The sequence below is a fragment of the Bombus pyrosoma genome, linkage group LG6 (assembly GCF_014825855.1).
Source record: "Bombus pyrosoma isolate SC7728 linkage group LG6, ASM1482585v1, whole genome shotgun sequence".
NCBI lineage: Eukaryota > Metazoa > Arthropoda > Insecta > Hymenoptera > Apidae > Bombus > Bombus pyrosoma.
In genome coordinates this window covers 508320-533333 of record NC_057775.1, presented here as the reverse complement: position 1 = coordinate 533333, position 25014 = coordinate 508320, and the positions used below count along the sequence as shown (strand labels likewise).

Sequence of the window (25014 nt, the reverse complement as noted above, 5' to 3'; positions counted from 1 at the left end):
GGTAAAAAACGTGTGAAATTGCAGAAATGTCAACGAGCTTGCGTTGTTCCGTTTGTACTTCATCCACGCGGTTTCCGACACACGGTATCAGTGGACGTCGATAATATGCTCGTGCCAGATGCACAATTACATCACAATAATCTTTCTGTACCGACAACAACATGGAAAACGTGAGTAAACGTTGAAATCGCCACTTCATCTGCTTTCATCAGTCTATTCGCCGAGCTTTTACCATCTTGCTGACTTAAGCGATGGAAAAAGCAGATGGGAAGATCTTGTTTAACGAATATGACGGAACATTAGTTAACTATACTTGAGAGCAACTTGGTTGGGTTAAAAGACGATGGATAGTAGTACTGTGTACGTATTTGTTGATTATGTAAGTGCAACTGGGAATATTGGTTGATAGGATGTGATTTTGAAACATGTAGATAAATCATGGTATAGTTAAGGATTTTTGGAGGTTCAATCATACATCATTTGATCTTGAGTGATGAATTTGACTCGTCATGGGAATGCAATGTTTACAAATAATGATAGTAATCATTATATGCGAAGTATATAATGAATTAGTCTCAATTAAATCGTACGTCAAGGGGTTAATTGATGCAAATATTTGATATCATTTTGATCACACGAATCTTAGCAATTCGATTAAAACCATTTTGTAATTACAAAGTGAATCATAAAATGGCAATAGAACATGACTTTATTACTGTTAAATGGCCCGGAATATGCCCGCTTGGAAGAAGGCGAAAAAGGATGCAAAATAAAATTAACAAAGATAAAACTTGATGAAATAAGAACCTATTCTAAGACCTGTAATAATTCTTTTATAAAGGAAAAAGTAAATGCTTTTATAAAGAAGATGCTGCCTTTTGTACATATGCATATATTTTACTTTGAAATATTATCGTATCATTTCAAGTATTACACAATATATAGCTTTTGCATATTTCTCTTCTGGGATAAAACATTCTCGTGGTTATTAAAAAAAAAATATGGACAAGTTCAACGATTTATCTTCCCACATATTTTATTTAAAAAAATTTTTTTATATACATGTTTAGTCCAAGGTGAAGAAATAACTCCTACAAACATTTATTAAGAATAGTAATACATATTAAACTTCTAAACCCTGTTTATTTTTTAAGTCATTTTTAGCACTCAACAGTTGCAGAAGAGGTATCTGTTTGATCTCACACATTTTTTTAATCGATTATACAAGAATAGGTAACACATTCAAGAATGATAATAACATATTACAAAGAAATAAAAAAAAATAATGAGGAATTTTCCATAGTCGCGTAAAAGGAAATGCATTTACCCACTTGTACGTTACCATACTTAATAATGCGCGTTTATCCTTTCTCTTCAAATGATGTAATAGCTGATCTTTCTTTTCCAATGACGTAACTCTCGTAAAATTCGTTAAACGATTATACATTCCCATAGGAAACTGTGAAAAGGCGGATGATTTTAATGAATGTGTAAATTCTATGTAAGTGCACGAGAAAACACTCGAAAATTCTCTATATACATATTTATACGTATAAGGTGTTTAAAACAGAAGGGTAGATTTTGTCAATTTCCAATACAAAAATAACGCAACATTACAGAGATGTTAAATAATAAAAAGCGAACAAATTATTTTAATAATATAAGTTAATACTAAATTTATTGGAATCATTTGCAGCAGTAATGGTAATAAAGCTATGTCGAATATGTGAAAAAATTATTTATTTAACAAATCAACCAAATAAAAATTTAATTTAAGTAAAAAATCTGCAGGTAAATTAATATAAATTCTGCAAGATCGAAAACTTTCCTCTATACGACAACTCCGTTTTATGTAGTCATTGTTTCGTTTTTGAGCATATTTCATAAATATCATAAACGTAAGATTCTAGATAAGAATCTCACGGAACATTAAGATATTCGCTAGACAAAAAGTGAGTTCCGAATTTCGTCAGGTACTATATCCTTCTTCTATCACTGTTCTTCTTCGTCTTCTTTCAATCGCGCAACGTTATTGCAAAGGTCGTACTGCTGCATCTACATGAGAGGTAACGAGGAGCCGTTCTGTCGCAATAGCGAGACAACACGAGTCACGATCGGTCAAGAGGGGCTCCGAACCGAAATGCCGTTCTCGGGCGAAATTGCATTTCCGCAACCGTCATTTCTTCTGACCACGACGATACACTTGCCCCCATCGACGAGGAAAGCCGGCCGTGAGATACTTGTTTCTCCAAAAATATTGAACAAAACAGGTGAACACGGAGAACATAAGACGAAGGCCAGCGAATGACCTGGAAGAATATCGTGTGAACAATAATAATTTCGTGTGATTCTTGATTATCTTGCCTTGACCGAGATACAGCTTTCGCTATGCGTTTATTGTCCTTGTCATGATGGTAGGATATTGCGAATTTGTACTTGAACTAGGGAAAGCGTTTTCATGTTTTCACGAGTGAATATGCACTCTTGTCCATAATGATTTGAATACTTTGAAAAATTATAAAATATAGTTCTACTATACTTCAACTACTATATAGTTGGGGACAAAAATAAGTGGACAGATAGTGGATATAAGTATAGATACAGTTTCGTTAAATAGGGATTCTTTACAAGAAAATGTAAATATTAATTTTAATCATTTATCAAATAATCTATAAGGATATATAATAAATAAAACTTGAATATTATGACACCAGTACCAGTTCGATTAAATTTAATTGATACCTGCTTCCACCAGCTGTCCACTTGTTTCTTTTCTCGATTGTATGTATGTATAGTAACGTTTCTTAGACAAGGTGTAGATAATTGTACTTAAATGAAACTATTATTCACAGCATATTGATGATATTTTCATATGACTTATCTCTCAGGTATTCACCGTTGTTATGGAGTTAGCAATAATCAATCCAGAGGTCAGCTGTCACATCATAAAAAGGATACTTTCACAATTTTACGTAGGGACAAGCTTTTGATCGTTAATTTATTATCTTAAATAATACGGCTAACTATACGTACTCACATGTCGTTACAAAACCTTCATTTCAAAAATGAATAAATTATTTTAAGTTTCATTAAATCGTATATTTAATTCTGTCGCACAAGTTTTCTTCAATTAATACCTGCAGAGACAACAAATTCCAAAAGAAGACAAGCATTCGCGCTTTTATCATCTTAGAAAATCAGAAATTTAAAAATTTTGATATCAATTACAAACCACTAATAGAATATCCTTACCTGTAACGAAAATAATTTATAAATAAAATTTTTTGAGCAGAACTTTCTTCACCCGTACCTCGTTCATCCGAACAAGTTAATGCCGAGCATCCATTATCCGACCCATGATACATACAAACACCTATTGGTATAATCACATTATGTGCGAACGTTTATTATTGGAATTGCTCGGTTATCCGAACAATTTTCGGTTTAAACTATTGTATATGACATTTCACTATTTCTAGTTATTTCCAATAATTCATGTCAATTTGTTTGATTGGTTAATTATAGGGGGGACCTAGTTCGTGATGAAATAATTTGAAGGTTGTAAGCAAGAGGTGGAGAAATAGGAGGAGCGATTAACACTTGTGGTTGATCGAAACGCCTATCACGCAGTACTCGATGTTGATATTTCCACGTGAACGGGACGAACTGGTGTTTTTCTTGGCGATGTCGACGTATCGATGTTTCAGGTTTGAATATGATTTATCTAGTAGTGGCCTTTGAACAGAGCTAACCGCCATCGCGCCAGTGAAGAAAATTCACTTCAATGACGGTGACTATCGTAGAACAGGTTTATTGATGGCGTTGTATAAATATTAATTGAATGAAGTAATGCAGTGATACGGAAGATATCTTGTTCGGTTTTTATTTAAGGAAATTTGTCAGACGCGTAACCTGTTTATTTTTTGTTAATATGTTTTATCAGCTTCCTTCTACCACTAAAAAGAGAACTTGCAAGTAAAAAACGTGTCAAGTTAAACAAGTGGCAAGAAAATGATTTATGTGAGTAATTTACAAGGGATTAAAGTGAGATACCGAAGCTTCCTAGTTTTATCTGAATTTAATTATTAAAAAAACAAGTGCTGTGTTTCAACATAACATCTTTGATCCTTAATAAGAACGAAATAGTAAAATATCTTTTAAAAGGATCTTCTTCAATTAATCTAGTTACAGTTAAGCAACGGCATCTCTGTAATTGACATCTGTTACGAACAATATGCCTATTTATAATAATGTAAATATTGTATGACTACTCAATAACAGACTAGTCTAATGTATTCTAATATACATATATAATATAATAATATAATGTATAGTATTGTATAAGCCTGTGAAATGCAACTATATTATGGTAGTCGATAATAGCACTCACAGGATACAACTGGATACAACTTTAAATAGATAAAATAAAAGTAAAAAAATACTGTCTTTCAAGTACCTAACTACATTTCAATTCTCGTTCCTCGAACTCATTTAAAATTTGCGTTCGATGCTCTTCAAGAAACCCGCATCCTGCTTACTGAAAATTCTTATCGCGAAGCGTCGTTCTAGCAGCACTCGGAAGATTCCTGATGATTTACGAAGATCATAATGCAACGGTGCGTATACATTTGCAGCACACAGGTGGTTAAATCTCGTCATATCGCCGCGGTTTGCGTGACTGTTATGTCGTTGGAACCCGTGAAATAAATCAATCGTGCTCGCGCGAGTATGGCCGAAGAAGGATGCTCGAAGGATTAGGGGAGCCATGGAACGTTGGAACGGAAAGTTCACGTCGACCTGTGAACCGCGATACTATGGCAAGATATCGTTGTAACCATCTAGGCCAACTGTATTGATGCGCCAATAATGTTGGCTCTTGTCTAACCCTTGCTAGAAGTGACTTGATCTACAGTGACTCACGAAAGTATTCGAACACCTGTAGAAATCTTTTATGAATCTATTACGTATATTGTACGAAACATTTTGAAATTTCTTTAGCACTGTAATGAGACACGAGTATCATGATTGCAAGATATTTAGTACAAATATACAAATCCTACGTTTGAAGATCGTGTGAGATAGCTCGCAAGAAATTGCAACTTTCAAAATATCAAATTGAAAATGAAAGTTAGTCACTAGGAAGTAGGAAGTGACTTACTCATTTCTTCTTCACAAATCAATGCTCTATGTACACATTTCATTTCTATCCAATTCACATAATTCTCAAGTTTGCGTGTTAATTTTCGAATATATTAGGTTGTCTCAAAAGTTTCCTTCGTTTTATAACCAAATAATCGATGCACACTACTTTTTGTTTTATATTATTTTATTGAATTATGTATGGTCTATTTTGTTCCAATAGAAGCTAATATTATCTCAAAACCGACTACAATCTTGCATCAAAATCATTTGTTTTAAATAATAAATTAAAATAATAAAAATTCACATATATTTCAGATGATTTAAAAGAATTAATAAATTTTACTTTCATTTCTATTTCTGATCATATATGTGCAATGATTTAGTTTATTACTTATCGTGCAAAGAATTGTGCACATTAAATAAATAAAACTTATGATTCTATTAAGTATGATAAGTGTTTTTAAAAGAGTATTTATTAAAAGATAATTAAGTCAGTAACATTATCGTAACGCAGTAATCTCTCGAACACTATGGTGTTCGAACGTTAATAACGACTACTGTACATAAATCAGTGCTCGACTAATTGGAAGCAATCACAATAACCGAAGGAAAAGAAGGAAGAAAAAAGTCGTTCAATTGGATACTCCATTGATCCGGGTAAGGTAATGCCCGCTGGCATTTGAATTGCACTGCGAAATTACATAATACAATAACTGGAAGAAGGTCTAAAGAGAGAAAGCGTATTAAGCAGCCGGTTACAAAGATGATGCGTTTCAGTGTTAATTGAATATCGGTGAAATTTCACGGTTTTATATTTTCCACCAGCGCAATGCTACTTATGTATGTATTCGAAGAAAGGAGAAGAAGTTGAATTCGCGATTAATCTCTTCTGTGGATGTTATCGATAATTTATTCAGAACACGAACGAAATAAATCGATCGATACCGGTCTTGTATACAACGAATGATTCACGACGACCAGGCTAGACGACACTTTCGAGGTAAAGGGGTAGATTTGTATCATCACTGACCGTGCTGTTCCTTTTTCTCTTTAATCCGAGATACCATTTGAAACCTCACGAATGCATAATGTGCTTCACGATTGCTTATGATGATGTAAAAGTGTCCTCAAACTGAGTTTTTGGCAGGAGGCAAGATAAAGTTTAAGAACGATTTGAAAGTCTATTGTAATTGTCAAAATAGTTCTATATATTGTTATATACGCGTATCATTATACGCCTCATAGTATTTAAATAGATCATTTCGCTAGATCATTAGGTACAAGGTATGAAAGCGTAGTTGCTGAGAATATTCTTGAAATCTTAAACTCAATAAATCAAGTATAAAGTAGGTATAGCTGCGAGCAATGATTTGCATTCGAACAATCATAGGTACTTAAATAATGATGCATTTGATTATAGAAACTGTTAATTCACCTACTCTATATGATCTCTTTAATAACATGTTCTTTAATATATCGTGATATCATCGACGTTTACAAATGTCATTGACACATTGATTTATATGTAATTGTTAATTTTACACCTAGTTAGTGTACATAAAAATTCATCACATTTCAATCAAATTCTTAATATTTAAATTTAGTCACATACAAACATCGTATATAATGTTTAGTTAGCTTCAAATTCAAAATTGCAAATATTTTTTATCTTATACTGAAATATTTAGATATATCACAACGGAATATAATTACCTAATTTTAATCTGAATTAATATTAAATATAGCATAAATTTAGATTTCCATCATACTTAAAGCAATAGAATACAATTTTTAATTAAATCCAAATCAATTCATATTTAAATTTATCTCAACAAAATATAATGCTCAGTTAACTGGAAATTCTAAATTTCTAATATTTAAATTTAAGTTTCCATACACAATAATGATTAATTAATACAATATAATTAATTAATTCCAATTTCCATCACAAATAACTCCTCACCGCTCTGAAATCCAACGAAATTACTAAACTACAAAATTCAATGACGTACAATCGTAAATCGAGTACTAATTTATCCAACTCTACAGAAACGTCTAACTCTACAGTTTAACGTCTATCATCTACAAAGTGCCGCGGATCCCTGACATTTTTGAAACACCCTCGCAACCTCGAGCACCACTATTAACAGAGAATCGATTCACCTGTGAGTGTCTCGGATAGTTCCAACGATAAAAACGTACGATGCGAACGCAACAGAGTATAGTATCTATGTATCGGTGGTCGTCTACCGACAGAGTGGTGGCATTTAACCGACCCGTGCCATCGTGTTCGCTAGTTCCGTTACGCAACCAAGCGCCTTTAAGTCGGTGGCGACGAAGACGATGTCGTCGGCGACGACCACGACAACGTCGACCTCGTGTGGTCCAGTCTCGATTCTTACGAAATCCCTCACTCTCGTGCGCGGGTTCCTCTTTGAAAAGCAGCTTCGTATGCTCATCTCGTTTCTTACCATTTTATTCCTTTTCAATAGGATCGACACGACGAGCCTTGTTAGATATACTCGACTTGTAGGGTTAATTATTGTTCGATTAACGAGTGTATATATATATATATATATATAGTGGTTTGTCATGTACAAGAGTAAGTACACACTAATCGATGTCAATGGACTACTTAGAAAACGATGAATCGTCTTGTCGTGAGATCGTGTTTTCGAGAGAGAGTGAAATTTTCTGGGAATCGAGAGAATGATTGTGAACACACGATGGATGAAATGGAATTTATAAAGTGACTGTGCGTTTGCTTTTGGTAGGAAGATTTTAAGTGAAAAGTTTGTTTTGGTTAATTTTTCTTCGATAAAATTGTGTGAGTGGACGCTTGGACGTTGTTTCAATAGAATATTTGAAAAGTGATTATTTAAATTATGTAACTCTATATTATTTTTAGATCTCTCATGCATTTTGTAGCAAATTTAATCGTACGAAAATGTACCGAATGTCTATAGCAGTGGACACTCCAATTGTTTAATTAGGATAATATTTTATGCGTTCGTAAAATTTTTTAAGAAAAAAGGCATTCTCTATATAAAATATCTTTTATGTATATAAATTCAGGAATAGGCTAAGTTATATATAAAATCAATTTTAGTCAATAAATTAGAGGATAAAAACTTTCTAGAATAGACTTTCTATAAAAGCATCAGCTTCAACTCAGGAACTGAATTCCTGATTTAAAGGTCCTTTTACAAAGCTTCTTTCGAATTTGTTATGCCTGCTCAAAGATGCTACCTAAAAATATCGATAAAATAATAATATTAATATTTTTGCTTCAATTTGCTTTGTTATAGTAGTTTTAATGATATACTTTATTTTGTTTTACTATATATGTACCAACATGTGCAATCAGAAATGAAATTATTCTAAAACATAGAAGTGTCCTTATTCAGGGATAATTTATTTATTCCATCAGACGATGACACAAACAAAAGCTTTATTCTACGGCTTCTGGTAGTTTATCCAGGGATTAAGTAAACTGAAAATAGTGAAACGGGAAGACTACATCTCGGTCATCGTCATCACAGCTCAACTCTGATATGCATCGCGACAATCAAACTCGTTAGATATATTTATATAAGCAAACGTAACTTTTGAACGCTTTACATCTGTTGCACGAACCATAAGATTGGTTGAGAAGATATCAGTGATGTATTCAAGTCAGTATCCCCGTGAGAAACATGACGAAATAATTGACCTCGCTTACGGTTTCAACAAGTTCCGGTTTCTCCTCGATAAAATATATAACGTATCAATCACGTTTAGACTGGCAAGAGTTTCAGTCAAGATTGTTACTTTAATCGTTATAACAACTGAAATTGTTGCTCGCTTTCATCTTCGACAAAAAATTAAGAAAGAGAAGAAATATAAAGTTGTATAAATCCACAGACGTTTATAATTTTTTTCTGTTCGAAATAAGATGTTTGAATTCAAAGAGTTTGACTGCGAAAATCTGCTCGAATTACTTTTATCAACAAATTCTCGGAATGCAAGTGGTTAATACGTATATTTAATTATAATTCTTGGAATTTTAATATAATAAGTGATTATCTTTAAAATATTTTCATCAATATACTGTTTCATTTTGTATATAAATCTGTATTTACATTACGAGACAAAATATGTATCATATTAATAATAACATGTTACTTATTTTTTATGTATTATCAGCTATGATGTGTCAATTCCTTATACTTCCTTAAAGACTGTATAATTAGTACTTATAACTCTACTTGTTATCTTAATGTCAGAGGACTCAATTGCAACCTGTGGGCTACAAAATTATACTTACAAGAACAATTATGGTAATATTTTATTCTGCATGTTGCGATCCTATGATAGAAGACTTACTATATTTAAACGAAGGAACAAAATTTCCATTTACATCTTGCATTTGGAAATTTAAAAGGAGACACACCGTCACAAATTTTTCAATTATAATACGCTATTATATACATCTTAATTATTTCTGTAATTTTTGCAATTTCTATTAAAAAAGTAGAAGGAATTTGATTACCTCGCGACTTCCTTCAGAGAACATTTGCTGTGTTTCTATGAGGTTGTTGGATCGAAAAGATAAAACTGACGGATGGTTAATGAAAATACGTTTAGTTTGATCTCAACGGTGATTTATTCGAGTCTCTAAGTAATATTTTTTTGTTATTTAGAGAGGTATTGACTTCAGAATTGCAATAAATTGCCTGACTAATCTTTGGAAACAATTTCTAGTAAAAAGGGGAAAGGACAATACAACAAAATCATTAGAAGACAAAAGAGTCGTTTCGAATGGCTTTTATTATATAAGATACTTCAAACAACATTTTAAAGACACTTAAAAGTTATATCAGGAATTTCAAAATTATGGGTAAGAATTTACATCACTAACTGCTTCTAAGTTGATAAGTTTACACAGTCAATTACTATTTATAGAAAGCATTAGGATCATTGATTATACATTTCATTATAAATAAAGTATCGACTATGCATTTAAAAGTAGAAATAAATTTATCTTATAAGAAGATACGTCTGTATACTAAAAAATATTGTAACAGATTGTACATTAATTATTATTAAACACGTAGGAAATTGTATATTAAAATTATTGGTACACTAAACTCTCAAAGATATTATACAATGTAGGATAGAATACTGCTACTATAATAATATAAATATAAAAAATCAAATGACTAAATAAGTTACCATATTGTCTGCATTATTTGTCTGAAAAATGTCTTGAACGAATTATTGTTCCACATTTATAGTACATTAAAATATTATTGTAAACGTAAAAACAAAATTTATATCAGCAGAATTAATAATTTTTTATAAAATAAAAAATTAAACATGTAATTAAAAAACCTGAGAAGGAGAAGAGTAATCAGTAAACGTAGGCTTCGTCTTCACAACAGAGAAGACAATGAAGGAAAAGAAGAAACGAAAGAAAAAAAGAAACGAATCATAAATTATATTGATAATTTGTTGCTTGTTGCTAAGTTAAATCCATTACTAATCGATGAAAATTTATGTCCCCTAATCTGAGGAAGAGGATTCTCCATCGAATCGTATACAATCGATTATACAATATTGTCGCGCTTCATGATGAGCTGCAGCAAAAAGGGGGAAAGTCACGACCCGTGCGCCGATGCACGAGCCCGCAAGAACTCAACCGATTATCTAATGTCGTGCCACCTAAGTAAGTATATTCACTGTGAGTAGAGGATCCCGTGGGTGGGGAAACATCTTAACGAAACCTGATCAACGGAAATTTCACTGAAAGTATGCACGAACGAAAGTAACAGGAATAGGAAAGAACGTGATCGATTTCGGTGCCATTTTTCTTATCTTCTACAGTTACGATCGTATACTCGTATACATCGAGTCGTAATGATACATAAATCATGTGGTTTACGATTGTCACCTGTACACGGTGAATACACGGTGTATCACATAAACAAGTTTATTACAATGCATTTTGTACAAAAAGAATAGAACAACAATATAGGCTATATAAAATTAGAGATATAAAATAAAAAAGTGGCAATGTTGGTTGGTAAGGTCGATCAAAATTAACCATGGTCGAAAGTAGTCAAAAACCATTTTCGCTATCGATAATGGTTACAAGAAAGAAGTACAAGAATGATAACATACTTTTACGCTTAACATACTTACGCATTACGCTTAAAAGCGTAAATGTTATGTAAAGAAATTTTCTAAATTTTGAAGGAAGATAAAAGTAAAATTAGTGTCCTTTTGGAGTTAGAAGTTGTACATATTTCCTGAATATTGGAGAATGAAAAGTGTCACAAAGAAGAACCTGTCTGCGAATGTTTGACAAAGATCAATTATGCAATTGTGTTTAAAGATAGGCACAGTTGCTTAATCCGTTGACAAATTTTATTTTCTCGTTTTCGCGATAGCTTAATAACTGTGAAAGCGACATTTGGTAGACGATAGCCGAGCATCATTATAACCAATATTTCACTTCTCTGTATTTTAATGACATTAGGAACATTATTTATGGCGTAATGAAGTATGTCTTAAATAAGAATCTACATTTCAATTTTGTACTATTTAGATGGTAATTTATATCGCCTTAGTTATTATAACAATTTCTACTTCGCTACATGATTATTTTTTTTAACAACAAAATTTTTGTATGATAAAGGTTCATACCTAAAGTTTGCGTAGAATTTATCGAAATAGAACATAGAAGATAATAAATAAAAAAGGAACTTGAGATTATTATTATTAAAATTCTTCTACAAACTATTGGAATCAAAAATTACAAGCGTCAAAATTTTTAAAACAAATGAATATGTTTCCAAAACATTATAATACTTTACTTACTATTCCTACTGAGTCGCCATTATGGGTTGATGTGATTGTAAAGAAAAATATTGATTGTAATTTAAATAAACATTCAACAGCGATTCAATTGTTATTTTTGCTTTAGTACTTTAACTATTATTTTAAGTAATTTCACACCTAACATTTATTTTTTGTAAACACTTTCATTCAAAAATATAGTAGCAAGCTAATTCTCTCGCATCAATTCTTGTCTAAACAAATACAGACGTGATTTTACTCTGTCAGAAGAAGAATTTTGAATGTCAGGTTTCCAAATACATGACTCGACGAAATTGTACGAGTGCCTTTGTCAATAAAAGAATCGATTATCTCAAATCACTCATTGTTAAAACAGAAACGTTTCGTATCCCTTCAAACACTACCTACGCTCTTGTAGAAATCCAGAGCATTAAAGTTCAATCTACACGCATCTAAAAATCTAAATCAATAGCTAACAATCTCCTCAGATATGAGCTCTTATAAAATGGCTTTCATAATAAATATGTATTTTACCTACAAATTTGTAATTTTGTCAATCTAAGTATTTAGAATAAATACAATAATATCTCGTCCTTATATTATAATTTATTGTAAACAATTTTTTTCCTTAACGCCATTTATAAAAGTTATTTCATATTATATATTTCTTTTTATTTACAATATATACACATATATTAAAAAATATAAATACGATATATATAAATATAAATAAAATAAACATCATTCGAGCTTTAAATTAAAAATTTCATTTAACTTTTTTTATTTTGTTTAAACCTGGGATATACTATTTCACGGAAATCTTTTTGCAAAAGTCTAGGCAAGAATACTAGAAGTCTTGCAATCGATAATGGGTAAAGAACGTCGAGTACGCAAACGTAACTACATGGGAATCTCATGAAACGAGCCTGCCTTCTTTATTATACGCGTCGTTTGCCATTCTACGTAGCTTTCGATCAATTACAAGGATATAAAATCCCAAGGAAGAAAAAGAGGCTTCAAGAAAAAAGAAAAAAGAAAGAAAGAATCGTGACACAGAGAAGATAGATCTTCTCGCGACCAGGACTCATCTTCTTCCCTTTCCATGTCGTCTCGTTCCTCTTCTGCAACGATGCCTTGCTCTTTTGAGCATTAGCATAAACCTTATGCCATAAATGGCCTCCAACGCTTACGTAACACTCACTCACTTTCTTTTCGAGCTTCCACACGTACCTTCTTTCTTCTCTTTGATCCCTTGTTTCGTTTTTTTAGAGAAATTAGAGAACGAAGGACGTCTTTGTTCTGCTTTTATAATGTTCCACGGAAAAGAATGAGTAACTTAGAGCAACAGCAAGGTCGATTTGACGTAATCCTATACGAGACGCTTCCCCGCGATCTTTATTTTTAATCCTTGTGGGTTTGAATATATTTGCAAGATTTATAAACGAGTATCGTCCGTGAAAACGAGATGTCATCGGTGGTTCCATCAAGCGATTTACGCCACGGTTGCGAAACGCTACTGGAGGAAAGAATGAATCTAAAAAACTGCAAAAAATTCCAATGATAAATATCTAATTCCAATCTGTCATCAGAGAGTTAAAGTTTCGTAAAATATGGATGTATTTAATGTGGGATTGGACTTGCTAGTAACGGTACTAATAACGTTATTTATAGCTTTGATAAAGCGAAAGTATTATATCGTTGCGCAATGTATGTCGCTTTTCGCTAAGATCTTTTTTAAATTATTTTAAAATCATAAAACGTTCGACGCTTGTAATGTTTATAATTTAATAATCCGAATAATCTTTCGTTGTAATAATTTATAATTAATGGCGATTAATAATGAATATGTATAAAATCTGATTAACTGCTAATTTTAAACGATTATGTCAATCGTGATTTCTGATGACCAATATTAAGTAACGATGAATTATTACGTAATCATAAAAATTGTCAAGATATAATAAAATATGAACACGAGAAAATGTATGTGTGTGATAAATATGATATTATTGCTTAATTTAAAATACACCTAAAGCTAAAAAGTAACTTTTCATTCTTCATTAAGAGATTGTTACGAAAAGATATCGCACGGAAGCGCAGCATAAAGTGAACGTTTTGAACGTAAGCATAATTTGTTCGCTGCAATTAACCCTACCGTGTCATGGTAACGTAAAAATTGCCGATAAAATCAGACATTATGCTTCTGATCGGTTATGTTTGTTAGAGAAGATCGAACGTGACTTTTACTGAATATCGGGATTCACCTTTCGGAGAGATGAATACTAGTTTGCGTGACCTCCGAATATTATAGCTCCGATCGGCGATCAATTTGAGAAAAATGTAAACGACGGTGAATGGTGAAGATCCATGTGTTGTAACGACAGACTAAATCCAATTTGGGATGAATTATGCTGATACAACCAAGCTCTTGATCGTTTTTACTAATACATGCTTTCATTAAGAAGAGGTTCGATCGATTATCTACGCTAATATTATAATATTTCAATTTTGCATTTTCTGTAAATGCGTAAAAAGGAATGCGCAGTTAAATTATAAAAATAATCATATATTATTGTAATATATTAATAGTTATTTACTTTACCGTTGGTTATTAATATATTCGTAAATTTGTTTTAATTATTCGTTATTAAATGCAGTTTAATTGAATTTGTATGATTTGTATGTACTGATTGAATCAGTGCGTCCTTGTCAATAGCTGTAAGATAATGAATGAAGAATGCAGATGAAATGGTACGAAAGTACTTTTAAGACTGAATTTGAAACACTGACTGCATCGAAAAAAATCCCGTTTATAAAAATTATAATAATTTACAATATTTTAATTTTCCCAGCATGAAAAGATTTCTTTCCTATATAAATATTTCTACAGCATTGTACGTTGTTATATTAGTATCATGATTTACCATTTCACTTTTCCTTAAAAGAAACGAGAATAGAATGATAAAAGAGTATCCACGAAAATTGACTGCAACTAAATAAATTTCTCAGTTATAACAATTTACAGTATTTTAATTCTACTTGCATAAAATGTTTCTCTCCCTTTGTAAATATTCTCAGAACATTGCATCTTATTGCAATAATACTGAAATATATTTCTCAACGTTTTCTCAAAATAACCATCACTTGAATCTCCATAAATTCATGTCCTCTTAAATAATCATCTTCTTTGTTCAGCTAGCCTGAAACGGTAATACCAAGCCCTATACATCTTATGGAAGGATTTTCTGACGCCGATCGCATCCATTGTTCCATCCAAGTTTGGTAAGACGATCCATACAGGATCCACGGTGAAACCACGTGCAATTTTCGCTGCTGGCTGCTCTTCCTTGAATTCTTGTCTGACATTCACCGCCTCTTCCTTTGTCGGTCATCGTTCTACCACCGCCAGTCGGCCAATGCCATTCGGTGATTTCAACATCTTCACCGAAGAATTTTGGGAGTCGGCTCCTTGGAAGGGGTAAAATTCATCTCGAAATCCGACTATATAACGGTCCTCTGGATCATGATTGAATCAGTATCGTAATCTAACTCATCTCAGGTTAACACCTGTGCATCGTCTTTGACAATCCAAAGAAGTTCAATCCAAACCAAAACAACCAATCATGAAGCTGGTGCGTGTTTCCTTCGAGTACTAAGCGAAATTTCTTATCGGGCATCAAAAGTGTATAGTCGTGGTTTCATTCGAATTTCATCTTCTTTATTTCATATAAAATTACAATTTATAGAAATGAAAATAAAGAAACTGGAAGCTTCGTTCGCTTCCATTAGTGGATTTTTATTCTTGAAATGGAAAATGATCATTCGTAAGAGATCGCCGATGATCTAGCGATTACGAGCGTGCAATTAACGCGCACAGGATCGTTATGTACCATTAACGATAGAGCGATACTGCATCCAGCAATTTACGTTTAGTATCGTTTTTCTCTTGCCTATTGTTAACATGCAAATATGTTTGCAGAATTATTTTAAGTAAATCACCGGTAACGGATCTCCTTGCATAACACGTGCGTTCTTGCCACCGGAAGACAGTGACGAATCACGCGGGATAATTAAACAGGCGCTTGATATAAAACAACGAGATAACATAGTGTTTACAGACAAAAAACCAGTAATACTTCGTTGCCATTCACGGTTTAATGATTGATTTTAAAACGATCCAAAAGACTTTTAAAATAATCTTCAGTTGTTGCCAGATCGGCTACTAAATATCTTCTTAAGCTTATTACTTTGATCCACGATTCGATAATTGACGTTAAAACAATTCAAAAGAATCTTTAGATGAATTTTACTCTACTTTTACCATGACATATTCAATAGTCAATTTCAAAACAACTCTAAAAGAATTCGAAAATAATTTGTATCATCTTTATCTGTACTTTTATTATCACGCTATTCATCTACATGAATCTTTATGGACGTTTACGTTTTAAGTGTATCAATATTCAATTTCATATCAAATGTTAATTGCTTTCTTCTTCATTGCAGTTCATCGCCTTCGCCCTCGTCGTTGTTGCCGTTTCCGCTGCTCCTCAAGTTCGTCAAGAAGACGTACTGGTCCTCAAGGAGACACCCTCTGACAATATTGGCCTGGGCAGTTACAACTATGGCTACGAACTTTCCAATGGACAAGCTCACCAGGAATCCGCCGAATTGGTTAATGTAGGAACCGAAAACGAATCTTTGGCTGTTCGTGGAAGCTTCAGCTGGGTAGACCCACAAACCAACGTGAAATACACCGTCAACTACGTGGCCGATGAGAATGGATTCCAACCACAGGGCGAACATATCCCTGCTTGAGCTGTACATACCTTTAGTTTTAAATAAATTTTTGATTTAAGTATTTCCTTGGTATATTTTCTTTCTTTCTTTTCACCGTTTATCCTTTCTTTTGTTGCTCAATTTTTAGATGACGGAATTTTGATTCATGTATTTAACATGACATATTTAATATTTATTGCTACATTGTGGATTTTCATGCATTTGTGGGAGATTTAAAAGTACAAAAATTTGCAGAGTACATATAGTATGCAAAAATATAAAAAATGTCCATAGTAAAGTATTCGTTTTAATTTTTAATACGCAACACGAATCTCTAAATTGCATTTCTTTAATTACAAATGTCCATGGAAATGCAAACTTACATAAAAATCTACAGTCTATTAGTTTCTAAATTACACCGACGATCATAAGTATTAGAATTTCTAGTATGCATGAACCAAATGTGACATTTAGTACATTTCAAACATTTTTTACTACTTTTATTTTCTGCTTATTTTATCGTAGATCTGTTATTTCAATTACAATATATATCCCATGATATTAGTATTTAATGGTAGAATATTAAATAAAATACATTTTGTTAGAGATTTCCAATAAATCTCTGATTAATAAGTGACTAACTTATGGTTGTATTGTGTAAGGTTGTATTCTAATCAAGCATTCGTCTTTTCATGCTTAAAAAAACATATTTTCTTTTATTTCTTAAATACCAAAAAAGGTCCTCAAAGAGTTGAATGGCTTTGCATTAGCTTTTCCATAAAATCCCTATATTGTATATTTACTACTTCTTGAAGTATATGAGATTTGAACGCCAATTGTAGAATATTTTAATTTGAAAATTACATCTTTTAAGAAAAAAATATACACGAGAACCAGCTTCAATATCTAGTCTAATTTGATTGACATTGGATTAAAAGATTAGATTTTGTTGAAATGGAAGAATTGTAGATATAAGAAGTTTTATAGGCAGAATTAATAATTACATAATTTCTTTTTATTTCAATTATTTAACGTCAGATCAACCAATAACTTATAAGTTATCAACGACTCAAAGGCAATTTATTGTACAATTTAGTATGGGTTATGTACATAATTTATTCATAGGAAGATTGTTCAATATATTTTTTTTAAAGTATAATATTGTAACAGTAATATGTAACAGTAATGTAAATCACATATAGAGGTATGAATTCTCTTTTATATTGGGTGTCTGTTTAAAAAATTGTAATTTTTCTCTTTATTATATAATAATTTTATTGCGGGAACAATATTATTATTAACAATAAATAGTTTTATTTTCCAATATATTCTTTTTCCCATTTAATTTATACCATTATAGTATCGTGAAATACAATAAAGTTTCTCTAATAATTGTATTTAAACATATTTAAAAAACGAAGGACATTAAATAATGTTGTAAACCAAACAATAAATTTATTGTTCCTTCGTTTTTTAAATATATTTCATCTACTGTGTCCACACAACAAAGTAGTTTCAAATAAAAAATACAATTAAATAAGCAGAAAGCAGAGGTTCAAATAAAATATAAAATTAAACAAACTAAATCATTCGTTGGAAGAGGGAAAGGAGAATGAGCGAAGGAAGGTATAGCTTTCAAAGCGATAATTTTACCTATTGACCATTACTACACGAGTTCGTAATGATGAGACACCATGAGACAAGATGGTGTCGTAACGATACGTGTTGTAAAAATAGAATAAATTATACGATATTTAGAATCGATTTAGAAATCGACAAGCGTTGATTAGAAACCGATTATCCATGAGTTGTACATGTTATCAAGGATTTTCTTAAAGTTGCGCACATAAAAAAAGTACAAACTAAGTGAAATATAATTCTGGCACAATTAAAAACTATTTAGTGTCTAAATACAAGAAATTTAATTTCGTTAAAATAGAAAGAATTAATAAATATGTAGAAACTTATATTGCCTTTCATTTTAGATTTTATATCCAGAATCCTCCTATCCTTATAATTATAGCAACTTTTTGGATGTCTTCTTTATCTTTATGAATTATAGAAAAAGTTACGTTTTCTAATTGTACTTTCTAAATTATGTGAATTCATTAAAATACTTCAAACTTGTCTTGAAATGATATAAAAATTGTTCGTTACACATTTTTTCTTGTGGAGAAAAGATTATTCTGTGGAATACGACGGAAAAATAAATTTGTAAATAAATAATATCTTAAAATATATTTTCATTTTTCACATATTCATGTGACAATCTAACCTAGATATTAGGTTACCTACTTAATATAATTACGTACTACGTGTTCTATTAATTTATTGAGATTTATTACATATTACAATAAACTGAATAAATTATCGATATATTTAGACAGAATTTTTCTACGTTTTCGTAAATATAAAGTTATTCTGAGAACTGTCGTTTTCCTGCAACATTCTTTCATCATTTAAACTACACAGGTAATATATGTAGCTTAATTCAGTCGTAGTCATCAAGTATACAAATATATTCATTATTTCTATAATTAGCCGTAACTTATTTTAAATCAGTTTTCCAAGGGAATCTTCTATAAAATCTTATAAAAAATCAAGTCGCGATCTTCGATTTCGCCAAACCAACACACTTTTACAATGAAGGTTGAGCAATCATAAGGTGCTATTAACAGGATTAGGAAAGGTGAAAGGTGAATTTATCGTGAAACCATGCAATTTTTGGCAGAAGGAGGGCCACTATAAAATTCGAGACGATTCTCAGAACCGACATCAGTCTTTCAATCGGGACTAACCAAACATACACATCCATCTTCAAAATGAAAACCGTAGGTATTATAGTAAATGATACAGAGATCAATTACAAGATCAAATAGATATAAAATCATCGAAAAAACCTGATTATAAAATAATTAGAAGAACATAAAATGCTCAATATTGTATGCATATTAATCTTTGTCTAATTTTAATTAATTACTATACATATAGCTTTCTTTTTTACATATTCTAGATACAAATAAATTTGCAATTTTTATTATTTTCATTTTTTAATCTGTCCTACTGTATTGTCGAGATAAATTTAAAGGTAAAAATATTACAAATTTCTTTTGTATAGATATATTTGATATAGTAACACGCTAACAAAAATAATTAATTATAAATGAGTACATCAAAAATAAATTGATTATAGGCAGTTTATCAATTGTAAATTTGTATTTTCTAACTTTGTTGGTGTATATGCTATTTAATTAATAAATATACTTTAATTTCTCTTAGATCATTACTTTTGCCGCCTTTGTCGCTATTGCTGTAGCAGTTCCTCTAAAAGGATATCCGGAAACAGTCGTCGTGAAAGAAACTCCTTCTGATAACATCGGTCTTGGCAGTTATAACTACGGTTACCAACTTTCCGACGGACAAGTTAAACAGGAATCTGCAGAATTAGTCGATGGTGGATCTGATGGACAATTCCTGAAAGTTCATGGCAGCTTCTCCTTTGTCGATCCAAATACCAATGTTCCATACACTGTGAACTACGTTGCCGACGAGAATGGTTTCCATCCACAGGGAGAACATCTTCCCCATGTTTAAATGATCAAAATATTTGACATATGGCATTTACCAATTATCACACTCCAAGTACCAGCTACGAATTAAGACGAAAACCGCGATTACATTAGATTGATTTTGTTATTGTTGAAATCTATATTGTACATATTTTATGTGTATCTCACCATAAAAACAATTGTACAAATGTACAGTAGTACATTTCTGTTTTGTAACATACTTATGTTAATGTTTAACAAATACTATAATTATTAAACAAGCTACTTGTTTGTATATACACTCTTTTATTCATAAATATTATATTTCCATCCTGTCTTACACATGCATGTATTTTATACATAGTGCCTATGCATATATATGTGTATGTACTGATGTATAGCCACAAAAGAGATACGAAATAAACGTGACCATTTTCCACAATGTTCTCATTAGTTACTATATATTCTTCTAAATTAAATGATGAATGAATTAAATACAATATGTATATCGTTCTCTTAAGAACCACTAAGCACAGACGATATATTTGAGGTGCATCAACTATTAACTGGTGGTGATGTGAAACTCAATGCATTTTCACGCATCTCCTCCCGCTAACATTCCTTTTTACGCATCTTTTTCCGTTTATGCGCGTTTTCATACGTCTCCTCCAGCTTCTACCTGTTTCCACGCGTCTCCGCCAGTTTCCGCCTGTTTCCACACCTTTTCACTAGCTTGCTCCCGTTTCCACTAATTTTCTCCTGTCGTTGTACAGTGTCGCCCTCTTCGTCTAACACAAGATATACATCTTTCCTTGTCGCACACTGTCGCTCTTTTTGTGCAATACAGCATATGTATCCGTTTCTATCGTACACTAATGCGTAAGGGAAATAACTACAACTTGAAGCATGATAGGTGGCAAAACATGGCTTGCTCGTAGATAAGGAATGTAATATTGTACGATAAGGACAAACATATGCTCTCGTATTAGACAGAAGGGCGACAGTGTACGATAAGGTCAGAAATACAAGCGGTTCTAGATAGAGAGGACAATAGTATGTGATAAGGACAGGATATGAATGGTTCTAGACATAGAAGGCAATACTGTGAGACTAAAACAGACGATACGAATGGTGCTAGACAGAGAGAATGAATAAAGGTTCGCAAATTCTTCTCACTAGAGCAAAGCATTAATTGGTACAGGTAATACTTAAATAATTTTACCAATTTCTACAGCATCAAATAAGTGTATCTTTAATTAATATTATTCAAATATGATTATAGTACTTTTAGAATTAGTTTATTATATTATTAGGTCGCCCGGAAAGTTCTTTTCATGTTCGCCACTCGGGACCTTATCTCATTTTGCTTAAGTAAACAAACCACCAGATTACTCTACCGTTAGAGTCTCATTCGGGACGCGTTGGAGAGCGGGCATGTTGACGGGTTGCTTCCGCTAGCCGGGTGTATGTACGAGGATGTAGGAGTGTTTCAGTTTCGGTGTGATTCTAATGGGTTGTAATTGCTTAATGTGGTGGGAAGTGTAATAATAATTACAAGGAAATAGTGAGATGAAATTAGGGGTATGAGTAGTCTGAAGTGACTGGAGAATGCATGGGGGTGGAATATTGTTGGGTGATGCGGGGATGAGTGAGTGTGTGGCAATGGAGATAGAATTGGCGTGTATGATGATTGAGTGGGTGAGCTGCAAGACGTTTGTGCGTAATTGGGTGGTAATATCCTCACTGAACAAGAATACGTAAGTGGAGGATATAATAAAAATTGTGTGAGAAACGAAAAGTATAACGGTTATTAATCATTTAATTTGAATCTATCCGGTATTAGCGACCTTCGGGTAAAGTCAAACAAACATTCAGATAAGGCCCTGTCGACACGTTGTTGTCACGTAAACTTGAGGGTTAGATGATAAAACAAGAAGGTTGAGCCGTAACACAATTATTAACTTTGCTTTTTTTATTAAACTTTATTTTTCAATTAATATTCACACTTGAGTATACACTGATCAAGTATGCGACTGGTCTGAGGATAGAAATCGGTAAAGATATGTTGACTATTCTAAGGATACAGAATAAGTGAAGTTTTACTGACGATACTGTGTCTGAGGAAAGCTAGGGATGGGTGTGTCTAAGGACACGGGACCATCGGATTTGTTGATGACAATTTTGGTTAGGGCAGTAAATACCGCTTCCGATTGGATAATAAGAAGGTTGGTGGACCAGGAAGAGTTTTAGCCGCCCTCGAGAGAAAGTTGCTAACGGAAGATACCGAACGTGAGGAAAACCAACTTTCCCGTGTTAACCCGTAGTAAACAATAAATGTAAAAGGGGCACGTAAAATAAAAGATACTTGTTTGGTCTGAAGATCTTAACTATGAAAAATGCCAAGACCTATGGTGGGTCCTTAAGACTATTGGGAGTACGCGCCAAGGATGTGTAGACATCAGGCTATCATCCTGCCCGCGGTGTGTAGTCTGGTCTCTGATGTAGATTGACGTTACATTCTCGTAGTATGTATACAGATTTGGTATACAATTATGATGACATTGGCTGCGGGTATGGACATGAGAATGGAAGAACGAACTGATGACGAACTTGGCAACGGAAATGGAAACGGGAAAGGAGGAATGAATTTACGTCGAACTTGGATATATCCCCGGACTATTCTATTTTCTTAATTAATTAATATGGACAGACCATCTAGAAAGAAAAAAATTACCGTGTCTCTGTAGCCATCCAAGCGGAGGTGTGCCAGTCCGCCAAAAGGAAGGGATATCACCGCTCGAGGAGAGGAGAGAAAATGAGAATTGATTGTAAATAGTCTACCAAATAAAAAAAAAAAAATTTGTGGGACTGGAAGGGTATCCTCTACTACGAATTACTTCCGGAAGGGCAAACAATCAACAGTGAAAAATATTGCACCCAACTCGAAAAACTTAGGGAAGCCATTATCACAAAACGTCCTGAGGTGGTGAGCAGACATGGCGTCGTGTTCCACCACGATAACACGAGGCCACACGTTTCTTTAGCAATGCGAAGTGAGGCTTTAAAAATTCAGCATAAATTAATTGATAAAGATAAATAAATAAACAAACGAAAAATGTAAATAAACAAGCCAATGTATGTAAATATTTGAAAATACTAAAAATTTGAAGTCATATCTCAGCAATATGTCATTGTTTCTTAGAATTTTTATTATTTCTGGAATATAACATTGAAGTGGAGGATATGTTACGTCTGGTGACTCTCTACCTTCTCCTTACTGTTGTTATTAAATAGGTTTTGAGGTTCGATATTTAATTGATTCACACAGATTACTTTTGTATACTCTGTATTTCACCACCATGTACAGCCATTACAACACACCGGATACTCTCTGATAATTAACACGTGGCGGACGGGGAAACAAAAGAACGTCTTTAGTAGTCGTACCAACTCTGCATGTAGGAACTAATGATCATACCAACCTAACATTTTCCTCAACAACTGCGTACCCTCAATATTCTTAAAGACCCTCCATAAATCTCAGGAATTTCATAGTTAAGGTCTTAATGTTCTTTAAATTTATTGTCTACTACAGGTTGACACGGGAAAGTTGGTTTTTCTCACGTATGATGCTTCCCACTAGCAACTTTCTCTCGGGGTGGTTAGCACTCTTCCTCACCCACCAACCTAGAAAATTAGCCAATTGATAAGTCTATTTCCCTCACTCTCCTAACGAAAACTTGTCCTTAACAAATCAGCTCATTTCGTGTCCTTAGACCCACCCATCACAAGTTTTCTTCCACAGCATTACCTTCACAGAAAGTCAGTCGTTATACATTTTCTGACCTGTCACCCTCTAAGCTTACATTGTTTACTCTACACTGTAACTTTGTTTACCAATCGAAACCTAATTATACTCTATCAATTTATATCTCTTTAGTCAACTAGTTGTTTGAATAAACTGTAATTTATACCTGTTAATTCAGTGTATACTCAATCGAACCACCCCTATTATCCTAACAGAAATAAGGGGATCGATCAGTTCGTGATGTCGATTATCTAATTGTAACGGGAATTTTCGTTGACGTACTATTTCGCGAGCGCGTCTCTCCGCGAACGGTCGAAACAGAACGTATAGGGTGTTATTAAAGTACTTGGTGTTTAACTTCAATAGTGTTTATTTCGATGACTCGCGCGCGTCGTTTTAGGTCCGGCTCTATAATTCCCAGATGGTAGAGGTACTCATTTTTATGACCGGCATTGAGTTGTTATTAAAACTAACATGAAAAAGGGAACTAATGAAGGCCCAGATTCGTAGCTAATGAATGGATTTTCACAGCGAGCAGGTGTCCTCATTACTGCATCACCCAAAATTGCGAGCGGTGGTTTTCTCTGCAACTCAAATTCGAACACACCAAATCTGTAATTTCGGCTTGTCTCTACTTGCTCAATGCTAGAAAGAAATGAATAGAATGAATATTTAATCATTAATAAGTATTTATATTTAAAACCTTATATTATATTAACTTATATATCATATTAACGAAGCAACAGTAGATACAAAAGTTTTCAATAATTGTGCCGGTAAAACAGCAATGTTATGTATATTCTATACCTCGTCGGTGATGTCACGTCTGTCCTGTCCTGAATCAATGGTGTCACGTCTATTCCGTACCTCATCGGTGGTATTAAGTTTGTTTCTATG

The 25014-nt window shown here is 32.7% G+C and overlaps 2 protein-coding genes and 1 long non-coding RNA gene across 7 annotated transcripts; 2 read left to right on the top strand and 1 right to left on the bottom strand.

The window, feature by feature from the left end:
- Positions 1-65: 65 nt before the first annotated feature.
- Positions 66-16835, top strand: LOC122568204 (flexible cuticle protein 12-like). Of its 4 annotated transcripts, none has more exons than XR_006317008.1 (2): positions 66-170; positions 3526-4259. XR_006317008.1 is itself a non-coding variant. In XM_043727670.1 (2 exons), the coding sequence occupies exons 1-2, from the start codon at positions 162-164 to the stop codon at positions 16798-16800; spliced, it is 321 nt and encodes a 106-aa protein (XP_043583605.1). In that variant the 5' UTR covers positions 83-161; the 3' UTR covers positions 16801-16835. The 4 variants fall into 4 exon arrangements, 2 of the variants coding, with proteins under 2 accessions (XP_043583605.1, XP_043583604.1); XR_006317009.1 differs by lacking the exon at positions 3526-4259 and adding an exon at positions 2041-2170 and having other exon boundaries at positions 67-170; XM_043727670.1 differs by lacking the exon at positions 3526-4259 and adding an exon at positions 16489-16835 and having other exon boundaries at positions 83-170.
- A 2365-nt stretch (positions 16836-19200) lies between these two features.
- LOC122568110 (flexible cuticle protein 12-like) lies at positions 19201-20411 on the top strand. Its single transcript, XM_043727474.1, has 2 exons — positions 19201-19592; positions 20041-20411. The coding sequence occupies exons 1-2, from the start codon at positions 19584-19586 to the stop codon at positions 20353-20355; spliced, it is 324 nt and encodes a 107-aa protein (XP_043583409.1). The 5' UTR covers positions 19201-19583; the 3' UTR covers positions 20356-20411.
- On the bottom strand, positions 20270-25002 carry LOC122568111. Of its 2 annotated transcripts, XR_006316969.1 has the most exons (4): positions 24925-25002; positions 24284-24762; positions 20499-23996; positions 20270-20410 (listed from the first exon to the last, which is right to left on the bottom strand). It is a non-coding gene; the product is annotated as an uncharacterized LOC122568111 (long non-coding RNA). The 2 variants fall into 2 exon arrangements; XR_006316968.1 differs by having other exon boundaries at positions 20499-24762.
- Between the last annotated feature and the right edge of the window lie 12 nt (positions 25003-25014).